Here is a 25,623-nt window from a genome sequence, read left to right as displayed (position 1 = left end):
AACAGCCTCGTGAAGCCGGGCAGAGCATTTCTTTTCCAATTCACAGAGGAAACCATCTACCTAAATAAAGTTCATGCTGCCGTCCAGGAACTGGTCTAGCTACAAAGTTCTAACAGATGAGCCCCAAGTCTGCAGTAATTGTTCCCTTTCCCTTGTAAAAAAGACTAAGTAACCTGAGTTTGAGTTATTAAGAAATTAGGATTTTATGAAGTCCAGGAGAGGAAAAATTAAACTCTTCATTATAAAAATATCAGCACCAAAAGCCTGGGCTTAAGATGTTCTTAGATACAGATTTTAGGGCTCTTTTTTTTTTTTTTTTTTTATTGCTGATTACAGTTTAAAACTATGAAATGTGCATTTCTTGGCAAGTTACATAAGTGATTTCTTTGCTTACTGACATTTCCAATAAAAGCTTAAGGAAACGGACAAAAACACAAAGGACAAGAGAAATACGAACAGCCTCAAAACAAAAGGATTTAGTAACAGAAAAAAAATCTCCACAGTTAAGTGTCTGTCAAATTTTAGAATTTTCAAAACTGCAAATGCTCAACTCAATGTCATACACTAAGCTAGTAAAACTTGTCTTTGTAGCTGCAAACTGAAAAAGTCACCCACTTATATTTGTGATCACACAAACCACCTAATTTTCTCAAGGTTCAGCTTAAAGCAACATTTAATAGACAAGTTCAAAAGGAACACTTGCTTTGTTTTAACACAGCTGTGCTCAGACGTCTCCACGATGTCCTCAGAAACCATCCTGGACTAAAGCCAATTCAAAAATACAGTTCAAAGCAGCGTCACACTAGCCGCCTGAAGGTATCCCTGGAGATACTGGAGCGCTTCTGCGTTGAGGCTGGTGCTCACCATTGAGGGAACCTACACAAGATGGGAAGCACACGTACAGCTGCTAGAGATCCCAACGTACAGACACAACGCCCCCGCACTTGCCGCCCTTCTACGGGGGAGCTGCCACAGCTCTGAGAAGGGCAGTCCATCACCAGTAATTGTTTAAGGGATCCCCAAGTAACTCAACTGCTTTCATGCCTTCAAAAATGGGAAGATGAATGACAGAGTTCTTTGACAAGAAAGACACTTACCCTTCCTGGACAGGCAGTAGACAATTTGTGAAGTGACTGTGCCAGGTGAATTCTGGGGTTGTTCACCATTTGACCTACAGGATCATGCTCTTTTTTCCCAGCGAATGCCAACTGTGAGAAGGCAGTCTGGTATCCTGGTGTGTCTTCTATGTCAATAAAATGTTCTTCATCAGGAATAGTATTATCTTCAGGTAACTCAAACAGGCCAATCAGAGACTGTAATAAAGGAGTCCTGGATTGGAAGATGACAAAAAGACTGAAGTAACTACTCTGAAGACTTAAACAAGTCTTAAGTCTTAAACAGCTTCCTCAGAGACATAAGACTGTAGACTCGTAGTCTCCAGAGTAATAAGAGACCTTTGAAATTACGAATGAAATGGTGCTTATGCCTAACCAGAAACCATTCAGTTCTTTTGGCCATAGCACCCCAATGTCTCTTTCCCCAGAGCTGCCAAAGCTGGCTTGTGTGAGTGACCCAGGCCTGGCTCATTAGAAGGCCATATGGCATCAAGCCAGACCAAGGCAATCCAGTGCTTCTAAGTTAGAAGAAATAAGCTTCAAGTTGTCAGGTCACTTGACGGAAGGCTACTTGAGTGAAACCATAGTAAGGCAGAGGCAAAAGGTCAAGAAAAGCTAGGTCTGCCCATCGAGCTAGACATCAAGCACAAACACATAAACCTCCTTCTCTTGGCCTATTCAGTTTCTCCTCTTAAGGACTTAGGCCGGTTTAGTCGAGTGACTATCATAAAAGTCTTAGAGATCACCTAAACCACGGACTTTCACCAGGCTTTTCAAAGGGGTCCATGAATTCCCCTACAAAGAAAAGTTAATCAGGGGACTTCCCTGGAGGTCCAGTGGTTAAGACTGCACTTCCACTGCCAGGGGCATGGGTTTGATCCCTGGTCGGGGAAACTAGGATCTCACATGCTGTGCAGCGCGGCCAAAAAAAAAAAAAAGTTAATCAGGAAACAAAGATGTTTCTAGGTAGGCTCAGAAGAACCCACAAGTCATGTCTTGGATCTCATGGTTGCTAGGGGGGAGGCTGAGGTCAGAACCAAATTCTCTTGGCTCCCAAGAGAATAAGCTTGGTTAATTTTGTAGTCACAGGGGAAAGAAACTGTAATTTCCAAAACACTTTAGAATGGAGTACTTACCATAGCTTGGTATACTCTGTATCCATCATTGGGGGACATTCTGTTAGTAATTTGGTTATGCCAACCGCACAAATCTTTTTCTCTACATTTCCAGATACTTTCTGAATTTCAGGAATAATGATTTTTTCCAAAACCATTCCAAACATTCTATGAATCAATGCAAAATAAATTCATTCAGTATTTCATTATACCACTATAGTCTAATTTAACAGTGAGATGCTTACATTACTTATGCTCAGTGACTCCTTATGAATATAACAAAATACAAAATAAGGCTGTTAATTTTGGTCAGCTGAATGGGAGAGACCTAAAAATGACAGAACAAAAACACCAAACCTCTACTCTGTGACCAACTGCCGTCATCTTTTGTGAATACTACCTCAAGCCTCTGCTCAAGGAAAATCTTTATAGCCATTTTTTTGGTCTTGTATGTTTTTACAAACTACTCATGAAATCTGTGAAAAATTAGAAATCAGAAAACAGATAAGCAAGAAGAAAAAAAGAATTACCATCACCCCACCATCCAGCATTAACTAGTTTTAACATTTTTGGATTATAAGCTTCCCAACTTTCTATGCCTACATACCTTTAAGTATGTAAATGTTAATGGGCTGTATTTAAAAAAAATGATTTGGCCTATGAATGTTGTCACAAACATCCTAGAAGTAAAGTTTTTTATAATTCTAAATGCTGTAAAATTCTCAATTTTTACTCATTATTTTATGAAGAATTTATTTTATTAAATTCTTTCAAGTGGAAATAGTAGATATCAAAGAGCATGGACATTTTGATGCTCTAGGTAACAAGTGCATATTTTTTGCTCTACAGAAGGACCATACCAACTTAGGCACCTCCAGCACTGGATGAAACTGCTGATTTCCTCACAATTTCCTATAGCTCGAAAAGCATATTTTCTGGTACATTTCAGGTTAATTCATTTTTTTACATTTCAATCAATCTGGAATTATTTTTGGTACAATACAGATGCGGAAAGTTTTTCTCCAAGGAGCTGTCCTCCTTTCCATCCTTCCTTTCCCTACTACATGGGAAATGCTGCCTAACTACATTCTTATGCACATATACTAAGGCAAAAGCAAAATTGCACTGATCCAAACTCTCCTCATTTGAAAAATCACAGTTGGCCCTAACAGAGAGGCAGGCTCCGGGAGACAATGCCAGCCGGCTAACACAACATAAGAACACTGGCGGTAGGGAATGCCGGGGGATGGGGCAGGGGGCGGGGGGGGGGGTGGAGACCTTCGGGAATTAGGAAAACGTTTGCAGTATTTCCTTCATTACAACCCAGCCCCCCAAGAATATTTTGGAAACCACAAAGGTAACTGTCACTGTGCATCAAGAACTATAAAGTCATCTGTAAAATAGACTAAGAGGTCAAATGTTTTGCTTTTAAAAACAGGATAATAAATAATGAAAACAGACTTACTTTGGTTGTATACCATCAAATATTTCTTGTAGTGCTAGCGCCCCGTATTTTATGCAATACAAATTAATAAAGACTAAGAAACCTGTTGAAAGGAGGTGCAGACTATCAATACAGAGGACTCACTGCATTAAATAAGTGATTTAGTAAAGGTCTGCCAAATGAAATATTCACAAATCATTAAAACCCAATGACTAACTTTGGCATCAATACTGGCCTTTTGGTACAATTTAACATACAGAATCGCTGCCTTTATAGTACAGTCATAAAAAGGCTTTACATACAGTCTCTGATTTATATTTCTTTATGATATTTCTATTAAAAATGAAAAATGTTTTGATATTTAAACTTACAAACTAACCTCTGGAACACAATATATTGAAACTGATTTAGTGCTTGAAGAATACGAGCATCTTAAAATATTTTATATATAAAATTTATAACTTAAAAGGTTTATATGTACATATAAAGTCTAAGGGTTTTTAGCCTCTTTCCTTCATTATTTCTATAGTAACACCAAAATGATTTTACTTACTCTTGATAAACTTTGTTGTTTTGGAATTCTGAAGTCTTTGGAATAGCAGAATGAAGATTTGCTTCCTGTATTGGTCAACTGACTCACTAAAGAAGTGAATAAAAAAGCAAAAATATAAATTCAGCATTTTTCTGAGTACTTAACAGAAGCCTCAATTAAATGTACAATGAGGTTATATTCATACTCACGGAGGCATGTGCTCTATTATGCTATTTAGAAGATAAAAACCTTGGTGGTCATTGGCTTTGGATGCAATCAGCTTCTGGAAGACACCTAATAAGCCAGGCTACAACAAATTAGATTAAATAATTAGTTAAAGAAGCAAGGATTAATTGTTCCAAAAGTTAAACAGGTGATATATTTTGGAAAAGGGTGCATGCTGTCATAATCTAACCCTTTTTCCCTTTTTCTTTCTTCTGAAATGTAGAGGAAAAAAAAAACCCCCACCACAATAAGCCTTTAAAGTTAAGTTCCTGAAATTAACCTATTTGGCTCTTATTCTTTTAGTTTCCACCAGAGATAAATATTACTAAAGGATACCTAGTTCTAATAAAATATACATTAATGTTTTCTACTAATTAATTCTGTTACATGTTCTAATTAATTCCCTTTTTATTAAGTTTAAGAAATTTTAAAAAAAGTTTAAAGAATCTGCCATCCCTAGTTTTTCTCAGTTACCTTAGAAAATTACAGTTACATCAAAATCTGACTCACAATTTTGTCAGCGGCAGCACTTGCTATTGTATTTGAACCTCGTTCTAAGAACGCCTGGAGAAGCCTCACTAGAGCAGGAATATTTCCTGTTCTTTCCCAAAGCACTGGCTGAAGGAGATGAGGAAATAAGGCCATATAGGAAGACGGGATGTCATTTTTGTGTGTTTCCAGAAGCAAAGACATCACTTGGAAGACATACGGAATAAATTCTGTTGATAAACGTAAAAACAGAGCTGTCAGCTTCAGAATTAATGGCTCTGACACAAAAGGCACATATCTCTTAGGCAGACTGCATTTTATAATCACTTGAATAATTTTATTCAACTAGAAAAATAACTTTCTTTTACTTACCTTGTACATCATTTTGTAAAATTTCAGTAAACACCAGAAACAAAGCCTCCTCAAAATTTACAACAGCAGCAGGGTTAGCCTTGCACGTTATTCTTATGGATAAACATATTGCTTCAAACATATAGTGATTAAAGTGAGGTTTGCTTGGGTTCTGAAATTAAAAAAAAAAAGCTTATGACTCTAATAATCCAATTGACTATATTAAAAATAACCTAAAACATTTAACCTTACTAAAAGCACACTGAAAGAGATGCCATTTTTTTTAAACCAATATTAAAAAAAACCCCACAAATTACACTAAAAAGCCTGCATATATGTTAAAATTTTACAGTGCCTTTAAAATTCAGAAAATGAAGTAATACTAATACCTGTTTGGATTTTTTTTTTTTTTTAAATGAGCAAAAGTCTACTTATGAAAAAACACTTCCGAATCACGGGGAGGTGACTACGTAAGCCCAAGCTCCCAGCGCTCACAAGGAGCTTTCTTAAACCTGTGTGCTCTCCTAGAGTCGTCATTGTAAACAGCGGTGGGAGAAAACGAGCAGGGACATAAAAGGCCTGACTCTGCCACTAGCCGTGTGTGGGACCCCAGGCAAACCTTAACCTCTGTGGGCCTCAGTATGTCTGTATCTGCACCGTGACAATCCTTCATATCATTTTCAATTTTCTTTTTCAAACAAAATCCTTCTTGGAAGGCTACCATATGAAGCTGATGAACTCAGAAGATGAGTGGGTATGTACAGGGGCAGGTGAAAGTGGAGAGGCCCTATGTCTCTTTCCTCTCAATTCCCCCAAACCCAAGTAGGCCCAAGGCCCTTACCGAGAATTCGGTGCAAACAGGATCACTATTCTCAGAGTCTCTCTAATACTTCCTATGACTTCATCTTCTTATCATAGAGTAATTAAGAATAAACGTCTACAAAGGAATTTTACTGGCCTTAAACCGATTTATTTTCTAAAACTTGGTATCAATATTTAAATATGGATCAAAATATCTAAAATCTTTGATCAAAGAAAGTGAATTTTATTTTTGGGGAAATGAGTCAGGAAGAACAGACACAAGGACTTCAGTCATCATTTTATATTAGTCTGAATAGCTGCTTTTGTGTCCATTTGGTGCAAAGCCTACTTCTTCCATCTAAGATCATTTCAGATTGTTTGTACTTTCTCAATTCTCTTCAATGAACCCGTTACTTTTTAAAGCGAGAACAAAATGTTTTAAAGTCTCTGAGCTTACACTTAAAGGAGAGTTCTGCCAAGGCTCCCATCTCTGTCACCCCACACTTTCAGAATCACACATTAACTGCTGGTCGGGAAGGAGTCACAGAGCTCTCCCTGTCCGACCGACTGCCAGGGAGTTCTGAGGCTCAAACAGTCTGAAGCATTTAGGTTAAAAAGCAACTGCACTTTCAAAACTGGTTCTGTTACCTTACTAACAGCTAATAGCTTCTGTGTAAGCTGAGTGATGAGAGTAGGGATGTAGGGGATTATGGCTTCTCGTAGGAGGGAAAAACTTCTCATGATAGCTGTAAAATATGAAAAGAGCAAAAACAAATAGTTAAACTTCAGACTAAAAGAGTGATTAGTGGGAGAAAAAAGTCCACTGATTCATAAACTAAAATCTTAAGACTCTTAAACAACCCCCAGATAGCTCTCTACATTTAAAAATAATCTAAGTTTCCCTCCCTTTTAAAATTAGACCAACAACTGGCAACAAAATTTAGCTGGGAAGTGTTATTTCCAGAAGGCTTAAGGGACAATACAAAATAATGAAGTGGCTAAAGAAGCAGACCAAGAGGAGGCAGGTGAAGTAGTGGATGGACACGGGGGGCAGCAGGTGGAAGGGAGTCTGTTTTGAGTCTCCTTTACTTAGAAATCAGTGGCATGAAATTTCACCTCTAGCCTATTGGAAGTATGATCACAGCCTACCAGAAGCTGAAAGAAAAGGCCACTTGCCCATCTCCCCCCAAAAGAGAGACTAGGAGCCTGAGAAAAATCCAAAAGTACACGTAAAGCTGAGGCCCATATTACAGAATTAACTGCTCATTAACAGACACCTAAAAACATTGGGCATAGGAGAGAAATACATTATTAAGCTAAAAATATATGATGGCTATTTCTGCACAAACAGAATAGATGTTTACTAAGTAGAGCACCTACTGTATGCTAGGCACACAGGATAGAAAGTTATCCTTTCTTGCCTCCTAAACTTTGCAGTGATGCCAAAGACTCACCCTCCAAGTAGCTAACTGCTACCTATCCCGCACCTCAGCCTAGATATCACTTGCTAGAGAAAGCTGAGGGTTACAGGATGGATCAGCGCCCCTCCTCTGGGCTGGCACAGAATCCTCACATTCACTCACACAACGGTATTTACTGGGAAGCCGTTACATACTGGGCGCTCCTGCAAACCCTAGGAGCACAGCAATGAAGACCACGGACCAGTCAGCAACCTCACAGAAATGGACATTCAACAAGAGTAGTTACACATCACTCTTGGGAGAAATACACTGCTGAAAACACACACGGGTCCTGACCAAGCCAGAGGCATTGGGAATTAAAAAGCATTTCCGGACTTCCCTGGTGGCGCAGTGGCTGGGAGTCCGCCTGCCAGTGCGGGGGACACCCTGCTCCAGGAGGATCCCACATGCCGCGGAGCAGCTGGGCCCTAGCGCCACAACTGCTGGGGCTTGCGTGCCTGGAGCCCGTGCTCCGCAACAAGAGAAGCCACCACAGTGGGAAGCCCGCGCACCACAACGGGGAGCGGCCCCCGCTCGCCCCAACTAGAGAAAGCCCGTGTGCAGCAACTAAGACCCAATGCAGCCAAAAATACATAAATTTATCTTTTAAAAAAAAGCATTTCCTATGAGTCATCCACCATGCTAGACTCTTGGAATGCAACCGCAAGTAAGACTAAGACTGTCCCAGAGCGGTTCCCAAGACACTCTCCTAATGGAGCACCTGGCACATTGTTAACAGCTGCCTGTGTCCCTGGCAGTATTTCTATGAAGGCAGGATCTGTGCGGGGTCTATCAAATACACCCAGGTTTCACACCAAGACCCAGCAGAACATGCCATCAATAAATGTTGTCTGAGCTCATCTTTGCCCTCAAGAATTTCAACCTAGGAAAAGAAAAAAGGAGTTTGCTACCTTTTCTTTAGTAAGAGGAGTTCTATATCAAGCTAGGGTAAAATTTTTTCTGAAAACACCAACAAACTAAACTATTTTTCATTTAAAAATATCTAAACCTACCTAATGCTTGACAAACAGTATCTGGTTCATAGACTACATAACCTGAAGTACAACTCAGAGTGTCAACCACCCCTGTAGTCTGAGATTAGATACTTATAGTCTGTACACCAGGGAAACGGCCTACCTTTCATAATATATTCATTTTCTGAAGAGCCAGGAAGTGTGAGAGCTTTGAAAAGGTTTGTTAGCAGAATCTCAACAAACGGTGCGATTTCTGCAGCTGTAAAGCTATAGATGAAAAAACAGCTTTCAGTCACCACCAACTCTTGAGCTTGTCACCTTGGAACACCCTTCGCAACTACTAAATCACACTTCTTGGCATAAAAGTGAGCCATCTCCCACCAATGACAGTCGGAAGACAGCTTAGGAAAATACTGCTTTTATAAGTGCTCATGTTAAGTTCCTAAGAAGGCATATCTGGGACCAAACACAATTAAACAAACCCGGCAAACCCAACATTGTCTACGGCTGTTGAGGTCATCCCTGGTTCACATCTGTCACCATCGAGAACAGAGCCCGGACTCTCTCAGTCGGCTAGCTTTCCTGGAGGTGGAGCAAGTTCGGAAATGTTTCCTGCATAAATTCTGGGCCTGAAGACAGGTACTGGCTTAACTCGCCTAAAGGATAACCTTTCAACCCTTAATTGGCCACTGTACATATCTGTACTTCAAGTTCTTGATGAAGAAAACAACCTAGAATGTTTTCCATCTCTTACCCAAAGCTGTTTCAAGAAATAACACTGTTGAAGAAAAGGCCTGAAAGACATGCAGACCACCCAATCCTCTGCATTTTATCCTTGGATCAGGCCACAACAGCTACTGCCTTGGACCCCAGAGAATTACTTTCACTCAGCTGTGTAATGTCTCAGCGCTAAATAAGATCACAAAAACAGCCAGGTGAAAATAACTGTTGCATGATGTTGCTATGAACAGGGCTACTACACTGTATTCCCTTAACAAAGGCCCACTTCTGAATAACTTTTAATTTTAATCTCATGGACATTATGGACATTTTAACTCACCAAGTTTCTCTCTGCCTTGGCCGCTAGAGGACTCCACATAAAATCCACAAGTTTCTTTCTTTAACTACTGTACAGGATCCTCTGACACACTTCTGTTTATTAACCTCACACCCCAGTTATTTTCCTTTGCTCCAATTTCCTCCATTTAACTTTACTGTCAAAATGTGTCTACTCTGGCATGCAGTCTCAAATCCTTTTGGAATGAGGCATAGTATAAATGAGTAAAATATACACATTTATTTTTTTAACTACTAATGAAATTATGAATATACTGAGATATCTTTGACCAGTACAGAATGGTCTTCACTCCGAGATGAAACAATATATTGCATCAAATACTTACAGAGCGGCATTGTTAGGCCCCCTCATAGTAAACATTCTCTCAAGAGCATGTGCTGCATAAGTATGAACAACAGTACTTTCAGCTTGAAGATGATTGATTAAGAGAGGAATAGAGACTAAAAGATGCTCTTTTGGTACCTGAAAAAAACAATATACATGCTGTAACTCACTGATACTATCTTGAGTAAAAGAGAGCTCTAAGAGAGTGACTTGCTGATTCTAAAAAGTGTGTTCTTTTTCAGCCACTATTACAATGGAGATGATACAGGTGAAAAAATCAAAACTTCTACCTTCACATAATGGTTCAGCTCACACTCACTTTTCCAATTCTCTTTCTCTGAGCATAAAACTATGGTTAGGGTAAAATAATAATATCATGGAGAAGCAGAGATTTCATTAATCTTAGAACCATACTTTTCACTAGCAAGTATTTCTTAGAAAAGTCATTCAAGCTCTCTGTGCCTCATTTTCTCCTCTTAAAAGGGGGGCGGGATGGCGTAAACATAAGCATACTAATCACTAAAAACCTCTAAAACTTTAGCGTGTCCTTTAGTCTTTAAAACAGAACAGCTTCACAAGGTTGCATGTAACCCTGGTAGATACCTGTCAAAGACACATAAAAAGTATAAATCAAGAAACTGAGGAATCATCCACAGGAAATAGACCGTGGCACATCCTTATGACAGAATACTACACAGCTTACCGCAAAAAAAAAAAAGAATACTACACAGCTATTAAAAATGAACTCTAACACATCTACTAAAAACAACGTTAAGCACAAAAGAAAACTAGATATGTAGACCAATACCTATAGTAGGGGTATCATTTAAATAAATAAACTTAAACCTATGTAATACTATAGAATTTTTGTGGAAACAAATGTGTAAAGCCATAAATAATCACTTACACTGAACTCATTCATTATCTCTGGGGAGAAAGAGAATAGAATGGGAATGGGGAGGGCGTGCCCTGCGTCCCTCCACTGTGTGTGTAGGTTTAAGTAATTATGGCCTGGAGTTAAGATTTGTGGTGGTTATGTATCATTAAATTATTCTCTATTCCTGCTTGTGTGTTTTAAATGATTTACAAGATGGCTGCAGGGTAATTTGGTGGAGGTATTGGAGGGAGTAAGACAAACTGTGCTGTTTTGTTTTCTGTGTCACTAAAATTAAAGTGACAGTGTTAAGAATCAGAAGGAGTATATAACTAAACAGTAAAAAAACAATCCAATTAACTCAGCAGAGGAGCTGAATAATATTTTCTTTCTTATTTTTTTTGGCCACACTGCATGGCTTGCAGGATCTTAGTTCCCTGACCAGGGACTGAACCCAGGCCCCAGCAGTGAAAGCGCTGAATCCTAACCACTGGACCACCAGGGAATTCCCCTGAATATTTTCCCAAAGAAGACACAGAGATGGCTACAGGCACCCCCAAGCTCACAGGCAGCATTAACAATGGCCAAGATTTGGAAGCAACTTAAGTGTCCATCAGTGGATGAATGGATAAAGAAAGTGTGGAGTGCACACGTGCACACACGCGCGCGCACACACACACACACACACACACACACACGGATGGAATGTTATTCAGCCATAAAAAAAGAAAATCTTGCCATTTGCGACAATATGTATGGACCTTAAGGGCATTATACTAAGTGAAATAGAGAAAGACAAACACCGTGTATCGCACACGTGGAACCTTAAAAAACAAAACAGGATTAAAAAAAAACACCAGAAAAACAAACTCCTACGGAGCACAGATTGGTGGTTGCCAGAGGCGGGGAATGGATGAAATGGGCGACAGGGGTCAAAAGGTAAAAACGTCCAGTTACAAAACAAGTCATGAGGATGCAATGTACAGTGACTACAGTTACTTCTATACTGCATACAGAGAACAGATCTCAGAAGTTCTCATCAACAGAAAAAAAATTCTGTCAATGTGTATAGTGACATGTTAACTAGATTTACTGTTATCGTTTCACAATACATACAAATATGAATCATTATGTTGTATACCTGAAATTAATGTCAGTTATTTCTCAATTAAAAAAAAAAGACGCGGCTCACTGAGGGAAGAGTAGATTGGCGTCTCCCCACTCTGGGGGGTGTCTGCTCATTGACAGGCACTAGGTGGTGGAATTTTTCTCTTTCATTCTCTTTGCTGAAGCCCAATAACTGAATGTGTATAAGTCAAATGAGGTGGGATTCCATCATAAGCATTAACACTGTACTTGACAAACAGTAAAAACTTACTAAATGTAAGCTACACTCTTTCTCCATCACAGCTGTCAAAACGGTATTCAGCCCTGAAGTAGACAGAACTAATAGAATTTATCTGTCTTCCCTGGGGGGTGGCTGTTAATAAATTTCTATGTTGTGATCTTCAAACAGACAACAGCAGATAACTCAATGGTGGAATAATCGGTGGTTTAAAAATGCCCACTGCATTTCCAACATAGGAAACGGAGTACTCCTGCACAAGGGGCAGCCCCAGGTGTGGGTCTGTTTTCCTCTCTGGTCGAGAGTGCTACAGTTGGCTGGAGCCTGAATGTGATTGATCAAAATGGGGAATGATATGAAGATAAAGTTTTATAAAGGAGATTTATGTTGTAAAACTAGATACTTCAGGATCCACAAATTCTTATTCACGGTTCAAACTATTTGGAAAATATATGAATCAAGAAATGAAAAATGTTAAGGGTATTTTGATTCTGAACATGCTTGGGGAGCTGTTGTGAAGAGCTTTAACAAGGAAAGGGTTGTGACCAAAAGACTCCATCAGTGACTTGAGGGGGTGGATCCAGAGTCTCTGTGAACTTGCTGGACTGACTTTTAGCTTTTATTGGTCCAGTGGAATCAATAAAATTGATCGTGCCTGAGAACATATATAGGTAGATGAAATAATATGTCTTCTACCATTAAAAAATAATAATAATCAGAAGGAAATTACATGTTTTCTAAAAATTAAGACCAACAATCAGATGGAAATATGGACAAAAAATATGAATAGTTCGCAGAAATGAAAATGGCCCTTTAAATGGAAAGATGCGGGGGGGGGGGAGATAAACTGGAAGACTGGCACTGACATATACACACTACTATATATAACACAGATAACTAATAAGGAACTCCTGTATAGCACAGAGTACTCTACTTAATACTCTGTAATGGCTTATATGGGAAAAGAATCTAAAGGATGGATATATGTGTAACTGATTCACTCTGCTGTACACCTGAAACTTAACACACAATTGTAAATCAACTATACTCCAATAAAAACTAAGAATAAATAAATAAATGGCAAGATAAGCTTTTAAACTCTAAGAAAAATACAAAGTAAAACTACAATAAGATACCATTTCACATCTGTGAGTTTGGCAAAATGGCAAAATTCCAACATCTTTGGGGAAATAGGTGCTTTTTTTTAAAAAATGCAACATGATATAACCCCTGTGGAGATTTGGCAAGATCTGGCAAAATTACATATAAGTTTACCCTCTAATCTAGTAACATCACTTCTAGGAATCTATCTCAAAGTTACAATGGCAAAAACACTATGTGACACATACAAAGCTATTGTTTCAAATAATTAGCATTATTTAAAATAGTGGAAGTTAGAAAACACCCAGAACATCTACCTCTTGGGGGACTGGTTGAGTAAACCACAGGAGAGCCACCCAGAATACTATGCTATTTAAATTAAAAAAAAAAAAAAAAAAGAAAAGAGGGAACTGTGTAAATACTACCATGGAATGACATCCAGGATTTACTAAGTGAAAAAAAGCAAGGTGTCAGAATTCCCTGGTGGTCCAGTGGTTAGGACTCCAAGTTTTCACTGCCATGGGTCCAGGTTCAATCCCTGGTTGGGGAACTAAGATCCTGTAAACCACGTGGTACGGCCAAAAAAGAAAAAAAACCAAAGTGAAAAACAGCGTGTTTAGCATACTCTCTTCTGTGTAGGAGGAGGGGAAATACATAAATATATCTAGGACAGTATTAGGTTATATTTTTAAAATTAACTAATGGAAACATAAACCAAAACTTGGTAAAAAATGGTTACTTTTAGGACGAGAGAAGGAACAGGGAGGAAAGCTAGACCTTTCTGAATGTACCATGCCTGACTTTGGAGGTATGTAAAGTAACCCTTCTCATGCCCCCCCAAATAAAACAAAACCCCACAAACAGAAGAATCTAATTATTTATCAAGTTAATGGCAAAAATGCACAAAGAATAATTTCAAGTTGCTTTAAACATAGTATTTCTTGACTATACATGCCTAATAGGATAATATACGAAGGATATAAAAAACACAAAGAAATCAAACAGCATTCAGCACTATTACTTTAGTAATAATATTGGTATTATTTATTTTCTGGCTCTCTCCTATGAAAAAGCCTAAAACCAATTTCTCTAGCACCTAGATTATGGTCTCTAAATAAAATTTCCCACCTTCAAGTGTGGCTAGTTCAGGTCTGGGGCAGGAAATGTACAAGATGAACATGGAATATTCTGTCATATATGAAAGAAGGGAAGCTGTTAAAGGCTACTAAGTGTGTCAAGGGGACACAGGAACCTACATAATGGGGCTCCTACTGGCCAAAGAAGGAACAACTAGAGAGTCAAAAAATCACTCATTTGTTCTCTGGAGGCTGGTAAGGCACTTAAACTCATTACTCTGAACTGACACGGGAAAAACACACAAACATCTATCCTGTTTTTCCCATTCAAATTGGTAATTAAATAATCTATGAGGCAGTGGTGTTGGTTGTACAAAGAATAAACATACTAAAAACCACACAAGTATACACTTAAAAATGGTGAATATTATATTAGGTTACCTATATCTCAATTAAAAAATGTGTCAATGATCACTCTTAACATCACTGAAAGTGGATGAGACAATGTACGTGTCCTAGTGAAACGAAGCAAAGTATACCAGTGACAAACTCTCGCCACCCCCCACCTACCAGAGGAATAAAATCTAATCAAGCCTCCAGATTTACCAATTTAGAAATACAGGGAACAGAGGAACAAGAGGTAAATCATACCTCTGAGGATGCAATCAGCCAGAACTAGAATGAGAAACTCTGCAAGGTAAATGACTGGTTTCTCCAAAAAATGACATGAATAAAGAAAGGGGAAGAAGGACCCCTCTGTTGTAAATTAGAAGACATGAGACATAATCAACCATAAGCAACGTGTAGACCTTGTTTGGATCCCAAATTTTAATAAAATCACTGTAAAACAGTATTTTAGAGAAACTGAGGAAAATTAATCATGGTCTGGCATCCTAATTTTTTATTTTTTTGAATTTTATTTTTTTATACAGCAGGTTATTAGTTATCTATTTTATACGTATTAGTGTATGTATGTCAATCCCAATCTCCCAGTTCATCCCACCCACCCCACCCCTGCTTTCCCCCCTTGGTGTGCATACATTTGTTCTCTACATCTGTCTCTCTATTTCTGCCTTGCAAACCGGTTCATTTGTACTATTTTTCTGGATTCCACATTTATGCGTTAATATACGATATTCGTTTTTCTCTTTCTGACTTACTTCACTCTGTATGACAGTCTCTACTGGCATCCTAAGTTCAAGGAGTTATTGTTAATTTTGTTAGATGTGGATATCGAATATGATTGCACAGAAGGGAAGAGAAGCCAGTATACAATAAAACTCTTAAGAGATTAAGTGGCATATAACATATAAATGAAAAGCAACTTACTTGATTTCTAAAAATCATAATGTATTTGATACCATCAGCTTTAAGAACAGGAAATTCATTCACTATATATAAAAAAAAAAGTCACAGTTATTTTAGTGCTAAGGACTGTTAACTCCCAAACTAGTGACAACATTATCAGATTTTAAAAACATGGTTCTGGTAAACAAAATGTCAAGTAATTAAAGCTTAATTATGTAATGATCTACTACACAGCTATTAATACTGATAAGTTTATAAATAATTTTATTTTTCCCCCTTACCTTTAAGTTTCATTACAAATGAACGTGTGTTACTTATGTAATTGAACAAAAATGATGTGGACCATGAAATAACAGTAGTATCTTCTTCCAAAACTGAAGCTATTCTGAATCGAGAGCAAGTCTCTCTAGAGGAGCTTGCACTAGTAGTGGGAAGTAAGTTAGTGAAAGGGATAAAATATCGGCCAATTGTTAAAAGTTCCTGAAGCTGAATGATAGTAACATGGAAGTTCTTTATAATATTATCCCCACCTATTAGTGTATTTAAATTTTCCACAAAGTTTTAGAAGAATATCTCTTGATCAACGTATTTTTGTAAACATATGAAAGTATCCTTAGTATTTATTAGTTTCAAGTACTTTAAATTTACTTCAATTTTTAAGAGTTCATTTTTTTTTTAGTTTTATTGGGTTAGCCAATAAGTTCGTTCGTCCCTTAACATATTTTGGACAAACCCAAACGAACTTTTTGGCCAACCCAATATTTTATTTTTATTTTCTTTTTCGCCATGTAGCTTGTGGGATCTTAGTTCCTTGACCAGGGATTGAACCCCGGCAGTGAAGCACGGAGTCCCAACCACAGGACTGCCAGGGAATTCCCAAGAGTTCATTTTTAAAATAATTAATTAATTAATTATTTTTGGCTGCATTGGGTCTTTGTTGCTGCACGTGGGCTTTCTCTAGTTGCGGTGAGCGGGGGCTACTCTTCGTTGTGGTGCATGCGTTTCTCATTGTAGTGGCTTCTCTTGTTGCGGAGCATGGGCTCTCGGCATGCGGGCTTCAGTAGTTGTGGCTCGTGGGCTCTAGAGCGCAGGCTCGGTAGTTGTGGCGCACGGGCTTAGCTGCTCTGGGGCATGTGGGATCTTCCCGGGTGAGGGCTCGAACCCGTGTCCCCTGCATTGGCAGGCGGATTCTTAACCACTGAACCACCAGGGAAGTCCCCCAAGAGTTCATTTTTTAAATGAGAAGGAAAACAAAAACCAAAGTATAATTTCTAGTGCATTATTATATGTACATTAGAAATATACAGTGACAATTTAGTCTCACTTGTTCCTATTTTCCTTCTACATAAGAGACATTTTCTTTATGGGAAGTTAATTTCACCTGGGCAAGATCTGGGGCAACCATTTGAGATTTTATCCAATAAAGTAACTGCAATAAGGATAGGAGCCACCATTTTCAGTATCATGGTGATATAGAGCTGTAACGGTACTCATTTTTTAGTTAAAAATAAAAATTGCAGGTATAGGGACTTCCCTTGTGGTCCAGTGGCTAAGACTCTGTGCTCCCAATGCAGAGGACGTGGGTTCGATCCCTGGTCAGGGAATTAGATCCCACATGCCACAACTAAAAGATCCTGCACGCTGCAGCTAAGACCTGGTGCAGACAAATAAATAAATAAATGTATTTTTAGAAAACTGCAGGTATAGTGTAAGCTGTACTAAAAACATTTCACAAAACTCACCATTAGCTGCTTTTAAATCAGGGAGAATGTGATTCACAAAGAACTCAGTCAGGTTTACAAGTTCATTCGCTTGTGTAATTCCATGCTAAAAAACAAATTCATAACAGTGAAATAACATGAAAAATCTGTAATTATTTACCACACTGGAAATTTAGGCAGCTTTAGAAAACCAGGTTGAAGATGGAAATGAATACTTCAAAACACAAACTGCTTACATATAAGACTATTCTAATAGATAATAAAGAAACTTCCCTAAATTAAAGAACAGCTAAATTTAAGTTTAGCACGTTTTATATACTGAGTCTCAGCTAAGGAAGCAAGTGCGGCATCTGTTGATCTTTTGGTCCATAAGAAACTTAAGTGCTTAATACATCAGTATAAAGCCATCTTTGGAAACCATATGAATTCTAATCAGAACTGACACATTATCTAACAGAGTAGGCTATATAACCAGAAACATATCACTTCTGACTTCTGTGGTACCAACAACTATGTCTTAGAAATAAAAATATACTGAAAGGATTCACCTTCTGGGTTTGGGCTTTCGATGCCAAAGACGTCACCAGGTAAATGGCTGCATCTTTGTGTTTCCAGTTGACAGATGGATTTTTTGCATATTCCTGCAGCATGGAATTAACATAACCGGAGAAGATTCCTGTCACGGGTCCCTCAAAAAACTTGCATAATCCTCGTACTAGATCACAAGCAGCCCTGCGTCTAGTATCAATATCTACAAAATCAAAGGGAAATACATTATGGGAGAAAGAAACCACCAACAACCAACTGACCAAGTTTATAAGAAAACAAATTGCCATCTGAGAGCTAACAGCAACAAAAACAATGAAAAAAAATTCCCCCACAAATGTAAAACGAGAACGAAACTGAAAGACCATAGTAGTACGATAAACACTAATAAGTATATAAAAAAGAGAAGACAAGTAATTCTACATCTGATACTTTGATATAGCTCGTATAAAGAGCTGCTTTCTACCATGTACAAGTTAAAGAAGGAAAATAGTTCTCCAATGAAAGCCAGCTGAAATGACACACTTATCAGGACTCCCTCACCTCCCCGTATTTATTAGACAGAGAGCAACTTTAAAACCGGCTTGCTAAGAGACCAACAGCTAAAAACCAAAATACACACCAGATCCTTCCAAATCTCTTCTTATATACTCCTCAGAATTATCTTCAAAGGCTTCTTCATCTGCAGCTACAAAGCAAGATGACATTTCAGATCACCTCTGGAAAGACGTGGCAAGTCATTCTACCTTTACAGTCGAGTGTGCAGAAGAGTATGTGGAATTGCCATGTTTTACAGCAAAGTGTTCTTTCCCAACAAATGACTACTTCATATACTCTTAATCATTACTTAGAGCAGCAAACGCTACCCTGAAAGATTAGGTAATAGGTAATGCATACAGCTGCGAGATAGGCTCACTTGTTCTAATGTGAACGTCCACAGAACTGGACTTCATCACCAACCTTCAAAAGTGTTGGGAGACCAATCTAGGGATGCCAACTCGTTATTCTGCCAGATAAGGACATTAAACAAACAACCTAACAACTACTATCACCATTATTTCATAAACAGTCATTTCAACACCAAAACAAGTAGGACAGACAGTATCAGATTAAAGATCTGTCCTTTACATATAGTTTTATGAAAAAAGAAAAGGAAATAAAACCCCACGTTACACTTTTATTTCCTCATTTTGTTCCTGAATGAAAGATCTAATGACTGCTCTTCCCAACTGTCAGAAAGACATTTTGTACAAATACAGACTCTTAGGACTATTTTAACCTTAAGCACAAACTAGGTGGGCTTCAACTCTGTATTTAAAAGTCATCAATCACTTCTTGTCTCAAGTCAACTGTCCAAAAATAGCTTCTGCCTTGGTGAAATACTAAATCCAACAAAACTTAGACTGAATATGTTACAAAAAGCAACACAGAGAAGACTTCTTAAATTCTTAAATTTATACTAACATACTCTTTTAAAAAACAAGCTTTTAATTAATCTCCTGAAAAAGCTTTACACTTTGCCACAATTACCTCTAAATTCCATGTTAGGCACAATAACCTTTTCACAGATACTTGTCAGCGTGTTCTGGTCCTCAAATAGATTCTTATAGTGAGGTCTCTCACAAACTGAAGCCAGAAACTGAATTGCATTACTTACCAACTGGAATAAAACACAAAAATAAGCGTATTTTTAAGAGCAAACGGAACCATTTATTTCATGGGGGGGGAGGGGATGTCTTAATTATTTGTCTCCACCATCACCTTACCAAGTCATATTTAACCTCTTGACCTGTTGTAACCAGTAAATTCCAGATGGCTGTGACAAAACGAGGCAGGTACCGCTGAAATTCCTCATCATATTTTTGTGCATAGAGTGCAGCATTATCACAAATCTGGGATTTTAAGAGCTCCAATAAGCCTGCTTCCTCTTCATCCTCACATAAGAGAAAATGGAAAACTCAAACATACAACTTCAACGCTATCATAAACATGGAGAGTAGCTATAATTCCTGAACTCTTTAAAAATTTTACATCAAAGCCAAGTGCTGTGAACTACATCTACGCCACTGTAAATTTACTCACCTGGTCTATCAAACAAATACAAGATGAAATGCTTCTTATTTATTAATCAATGAGAGCAGTTCTCAAAAGTTTTCAAGTTAAATAAAGCCTTTTCAGGACTTCCCTGGTGGTCCAGTGGGTAAGACTCCGTGCTCCCAATGCAGGGGGCCTGGGTTTGATCCCCAGTTGGGGAACTAGATCCCGCGTGCATGCCGCAACCAAGAAGTCCATGTGCCTCAACTAAGACACGGCATTGCATGCACGCATGAATAAATATTTTAAGTAAATAAAGCTTTTTCTTCTGGTTGCTGAATTATAAAATATTTACATATTAAATCGAAAATAATATATTCCTACAAAAACATGAGTGATAAAAATCATATCACATTTTCCTTTGTAACACAGTCTTGCTATCTCCCAAAAGGTTCCCATTTCAATATATTAAAATGTGTTCTCTTCCCAATAAGCTAATGCTATAACATTCTCACAAATAATATTCTGGTTATAAAATGTTGAACAACCTAAAGCAGGGGTTAACCTGCTGCCTAATTTCTGAAGTTTTATTAAAACCCAGTCACACACATTCTTTGTTTTCATTTAGACAATTTATAGTATTGCCTATGGCTGCTTTCAACTACAACTGCAGAGTTGAGTATATAGCCCACAAAGCCAAATATATTTACTACCCAGACCTTTATAGGAAAAGTTTGCCAACCCCACCTGAAACCATGACAGTGACTGATATAATAATGCTTACTACATATAACAGCAATCACAAATACTTTTTGAGCTATATTATGTGCCAAAGAACTCAAATTGAGAAGAGAGAAAAGAACAGCTCCTCAAGGCATAAATATAAGGGATGTCACACAGTGAGATGACGCATTTAAATGGGCAAACAATTCCCTTAAGAATCCTAAGTGAAACACTTCCTTTAGACTTAAGTGTAAAGACAAGCTTTGTTTTCTGAGGGAGTGGTTTCTTCCTAGTGGACTGAAGGAGTTATTTTATTGGAACTCTATTTTTTTTTGGTTGCTTCTTGTTGTGTAAAAATCTCAGAGACAAAATTTGCTGTACACCCACAGGAATGATTCTCCCTCTGCATGCCACCCAACAGATCTGCATCACCAACTGTAATCTTTATCTGGTGTTGAAATATTCTTAATATTTTACTTTTTACGTTTTTTGTTTGTTGAGAAAGAGGTAAATCATAAATATATTAATAAACAAGCAAATGAATAACACAGAGTGGTACATGTTGAAAGTACATATTACAAAACTCAGATCAGAAACTTTTACACATTACAAACTTTCATGTCCCCTCTTTCCCACACTGTAGATGACTTTTTCAAGAGGCCATTATTAGAGAGGTTTAAGTTTTCTTAGTATCTTCAATGACAAATGATTTTCTATTTCATAAAATGTTCACAATGTGAATACTCTTGAGGCCTTACTTTCAATAATGTAATAACATAGCCTTATCTATAAATTGTGACTTAAGTCAGGACTACAAGAAGGGTAATTCTGCACATTACAATTATCCTCCCTCCAATGTTCTGAGGGCACTCAAATAATTTTTTTAACATTAAAAAAAATTGAGATATAATTGACATTTAACATTATATTTCAAATAATTCTTAAAAAAGCTTACTTGGGAAATATTTTAAATAATACTTACATCAGTTTGCAGAAGCTTATTATCTAATGTCAAGAGGGTATGAAAATTGTTCATCCAAGTTTCCATATTATCTTCAAAAAATTCAGGGAGATCCTAAAGAATAAATGGTGACTTGAGACTTTTGGTTGAAATAATTATTATATTTTAATAAGTTTTCCCCACCACGCCAAATGTTTTCCACATGCCTATAGACTCAAGCTCACATTTCTCAGCTAAGTCAATGGATACCTATTTTGACAAGAATTCTCTGCTCCAGCTAGGTCTGACAGATGAGTAAACCATTCTGACTCTGTCTCAGTAAGCTTTCAACCACAAACGATGCCACCTGTTCCTGTCCCAATGTAAATCTACTTATTCCTTTGAGGTCCAGCTAAGACTGAAAACTTTCCTTACAAAACCCAGTGCTTACCAATATATTCCTTTTCCTTTCTGAACTACTGCATTTACTGTAAGATGACCACCAAGTCAGGCTTATTGTCTTATACAGTTACTGATTTCCTGTGGCACAATACTGCCCTCTTAATGAGGGATAAATCCAAGGGTAAAGATTATGCCTCCTTCCTATCAGGCTTCCGTGACTAACAAGTTATTAATCACCTCATTCTACCTGACTTCTAGGAAGTAGAACTCAAAATAAGGTATACAAAAACCCAGTGGTATCCTTAAGAATTTCTCAAATTGCTGTCTAGCTGCGCACTGAAGGTATGCCATTTGGGGCTGTTCATCTCATATTCATTCTACCTATTCCTTCTGAGGAATGCTCTCCCTACCACTGTGAGTACAGTCACGTTGGGAGGATTAAGTCCAAGTACTTGGCTCTGGCTAGAGGCAACAAAAAGGCTACATCCTTTCTCTTGCATCTCAGTATAGGAGTCTGTACCAGTAAGACTCCCTTCTCATTCCTGGAGCCCTGAATCTTAAAGTAATAACTCAAGAACAGAAAGAATGACTGGAGACCACCACCTCAGTAGCAACCGGGTGACCAGGCATTTTCTGCTATAAGATCGTGGCTGTGTTTCCTCTCAAATGCCACTGGTTCTTACACCTTCCCAAGTCTGTTTCTTCAGTCTTTTGTCTCCCAGATATGCTTCCATTAAAAGCTATAAGCTTTGCTTCCATGACCTGGCTATTGTAAATAGTGCTGCAGTGAACATTGGGGTACATGTGTCTTTTTGAATTATGGTCTTCTCTGGGTATATGCCCAGTAGTGGGATTGCTGGGTCATATGGTAATTCTGTTTTTAGTTTTTTAAGGAACCTCCATACTGTTCTCCATAGTGACTATGTCAATTTACATTCCCACCAACAGTGCAAGAGGGTTCCCTTTTCTCCACACCCTCTCCAGCATTTGTTGTTTGTAGATTTTCTGATGATGCTCATTCTAACTGGTGTGAGGTGATATCTCATTGTAGTTTTTTGTGTGTGTGTTTTTTTTTTTTTTTTTTTTTTTTTTTTTTGCTGTACGTGGGCCTCTCACTGTTGTGGCCTCTCCTGTTGTGGAGCACAGGCTCCGGATGCGCAGGCTCAGTGGCCATGGCTCACAGGCCCAGCCGCTCCGTGGCGTGAGATCTTCCTGGATCGGGGCACGAACCCGTGTCCCCTGCATCAGCAGGCGGACTCTCAACCACTGCGCCACCAGGGAAGCCCTCACTGTAGTTTTGATTTTCATTTCTCTAATAATTATGGTGCTGAGCAGCTTTTCATGTGCTCCTTGGCCACCTGTATGTCTTCTTTGGAGAGATGTCTATTTAGGTTTTCTGCCCATTTTTGGATTGGGTTGTTTGTTTCTTTAATATTGAGCTGCATGAGCTGTTATATATTTTGGAGATTAATCCTTTGTCCGATGATTCGTTTGCGAATATTTTCTCCCAATCTGAGGGTCGTCTTTTCGTCTTGTTTATGGTTTCCTTTGCTGTGCAAAAGCTTTGAAGTTTCATTAGGTCCCATTTGTTTATTTTTGTTTTTATTTCCATTACTCTAGGAGATGGGTCAAAAAAGACCTTGCTGTGATTTATGTCAAAGAGTGTTCTTCCTATGTTTTCCTCTAAGAGTTTTATAGTGTCCGGTCTTACATTTAGGTCTCGAATCCATTTTGAGTTTATTTTTGTGTATGGTGTTAGGGAGTGTTCTAATTTCATTCTTTTACATGTAGCTGTCCAGTTTTCCCAGCACCACTTATTGAAGAGACTGTCTTTTCTCCATTGTATATCTTTGCCACCTTTGTCATAGATTAGTTGACCATAGGTGCGCGGATTTATCTCTGGGCTTTCTATCTTGTTCCATTGACCTATCTTTCTGTTTTTGTGCCAGTACCATATTGTTTTGATTACTGTAGCTTTGTAGTATAGTCTGAAGTCAGGGCGTCCAATTGCCCATCGACAGACGAATGGATAAAGAAGCTGTGGTACATATATACAATGGAATATTACTCAACCATAAAAAGGAACGAAATTGAGTCATTTGTTGAGACGTGGATGGGTCTAGAGACTGTCATACAGAGTGAAGTAAGTCAGAAAGAGAAAAACAAATATCGTATATTAACGCATGTATATGGAATGTATATGTATATGGTTTGCAGGGCAGAAGTAGAGACATGGATGTGGAGAACAAATGTATGGACACCAAGGAGGGAAAACCATGGTGGGGTGGGGATGGTGGTATGCTGAATTGGGCGATTGGGATTGACATGTATACACTGTGTGTATAAAACTGATGACTAATAAGAACCTGCAGTATAAAAAAATACACAAACAAAAAAAACAACTAATACTAAACTTTCTTTGGGTTATTTGTATGGAAATATGTTAATATAAATGTTTCAGACATTACATGAAATTTCTAAGAACCTTATATGTTCTGGTATAACGTTATAAGTCATAATTCTAGTTATTACTTTAAAATGTATATCTCAGAAATAACTAAATTTCCTTGTCAACTGCATTATTATGAACTTCCATCAAAACTTTAACCATGGTCATTTTTAAGTCTTTTGTCATTTATAGACAGTTCTGGGTGTACTCTGATGCTTTTGCAAAAATGTTCCTATAAGGGCTTCCCTGGTGGCGCAGTGGGTGCGAGTCCGCCTGCCGATACAAGGGACACAGGTTCGTGCCCCGGTCCAGGAAGATTCCACATGCCACGGAGCGGCTGGGACCGTGAGCCATGGCCGCTAAGCCTGCACATCCGGAGCCTGTGCTCCACAACAGGAGAGGCCACAACAGTGAGAGGCCCACGTAACACAAAAAAAAAAAAAAAAAAAAAGTTCCTATAAAAGGGTTTCATCTTCAAGGAATTCATGGAAAAGACTCTGACAAGTACAGGTTTCTGGTAACTGACTGTACTGCTGAACTGAATGAATAAGCATTTTCAGAACTCTAATGGAAAACCGATGAATTCATAAAAGTGCTAACAAAAGATCAAGATGAAAAAAAATTAATTACATGGGACTGAGTGAACTGATGAGGATGATTATAATTGTGACTTTCTGTTTGAATAAAAAAAAAAAAAATCCCACAAGGACTCAGAGGCAAAAAATATACAAATCAATTTTCACTGCAAAGTAAAGGCGCTGTTACAGTGGAGGATTCCTGGACTGAATGTCAATATTCTGACATAGTATGAGTGTGTTTCGTGTTTGGTAATTGCAATCATTGTTGCTTTTGTTGTGGTCATCCATTTACAATGCTTGGTGTCAGCTTATTTATCTCTTGTAAAAAAAAAAAAAAAGAATGGCAGGGAATCAGAACACAAGCAACCAATGTCTATTTTTTCAGGGTGTGGGGGGGAAATCAATGCTAGCAAAGAAGTCTTTATCAAGTGAAAAACTTTATATATGACATCAAAGAATAAGAATCAAAAGCAAGAAATAAAACAAAACTTACCTGAAAGTTTAAACTGTAGAACAGTTTTGAGATTAGGATCAGGGAAGAAAAAAGAATCCTCAGAGCAGAGGCATCATTTGCGTGGGTGCTGCAGAGTTCAATAGTGGCCTTGGAAAGGAATTTAG

At 38.1% G+C, this 25,623-nt stretch overlaps 1 protein-coding gene across 2 annotated transcripts in view; it reads right to left on the bottom strand.

Moving 5' to 3' along the window:
- Nucleotides 1-292: 292 nt before the first annotated feature.
- CSE1L (chromosome segregation 1 like) overlaps nucleotides 293-25,623 on the bottom strand; it is a 41,602-nt gene continuing 16,271 nt past the window's right edge. For both annotated transcript variants that reach the window (XM_022597677.3, XM_022597678.2), the window contains 19 exons: nucleotides 25,499-25,606; nucleotides 21,619-21,711; nucleotides 19,646-19,813; nucleotides 19,410-19,539; nucleotides 18,502-18,567; nucleotides 17,882-18,084; nucleotides 17,355-17,439; nucleotides 15,634-15,695; nucleotides 9,910-10,046; nucleotides 8,670-8,773; nucleotides 6,721-6,818; nucleotides 5,293-5,443; nucleotides 4,942-5,150; nucleotides 4,416-4,513; nucleotides 4,228-4,313; nucleotides 3,696-3,777; nucleotides 2,252-2,398; nucleotides 1,098-1,329; nucleotides 293-876 (listed from right to left, as the gene is read on the bottom strand). In XM_022597677.3, the coding sequence (XP_022453385.2) occupies nucleotides 787-876; nucleotides 1,098-1,329; nucleotides 2,252-2,398; nucleotides 3,696-3,777; nucleotides 4,228-4,313; nucleotides 4,416-4,513; nucleotides 4,942-5,150; nucleotides 5,293-5,443; nucleotides 6,721-6,818; nucleotides 8,670-8,773; nucleotides 9,910-10,046; nucleotides 15,634-15,695; nucleotides 17,355-17,439; nucleotides 17,882-18,084; nucleotides 18,502-18,567; nucleotides 19,410-19,539; nucleotides 19,646-19,813; nucleotides 21,619-21,711; nucleotides 25,499-25,606 (2,349 nt within the window). In that variant the 3' untranslated portion in view covers nucleotides 293-786. The remainder of the gene's footprint in view (nucleotides 877-1,097; nucleotides 1,330-2,251; nucleotides 2,399-3,695; nucleotides 3,778-4,227; nucleotides 4,314-4,415; nucleotides 4,514-4,941; nucleotides 5,151-5,292; nucleotides 5,444-6,720; nucleotides 6,819-8,669; nucleotides 8,774-9,909; nucleotides 10,047-15,633; nucleotides 15,696-17,354; nucleotides 17,440-17,881; nucleotides 18,085-18,501; nucleotides 18,568-19,409; nucleotides 19,540-19,645; nucleotides 19,814-21,618; nucleotides 21,712-25,498; nucleotides 25,607-25,623) is intronic.

Source organism: Delphinapterus leucas, chromosome 15 (genome assembly GCF_059928025.1).
Source record: "Delphinapterus leucas isolate spDelLeu-1000000601 "Yukka" chromosome 15, BTC_Dleu_Yukka2, whole genome shotgun sequence".
Classification (NCBI taxonomy): Eukaryota; Metazoa; Chordata; class Mammalia; order Artiodactyla; family Monodontidae; genus Delphinapterus; species Delphinapterus leucas.
The sequence above is the reverse complement of the archived record's forward strand: the minus strand, read 5'-3'. Positions and strand labels throughout refer to the sequence as shown.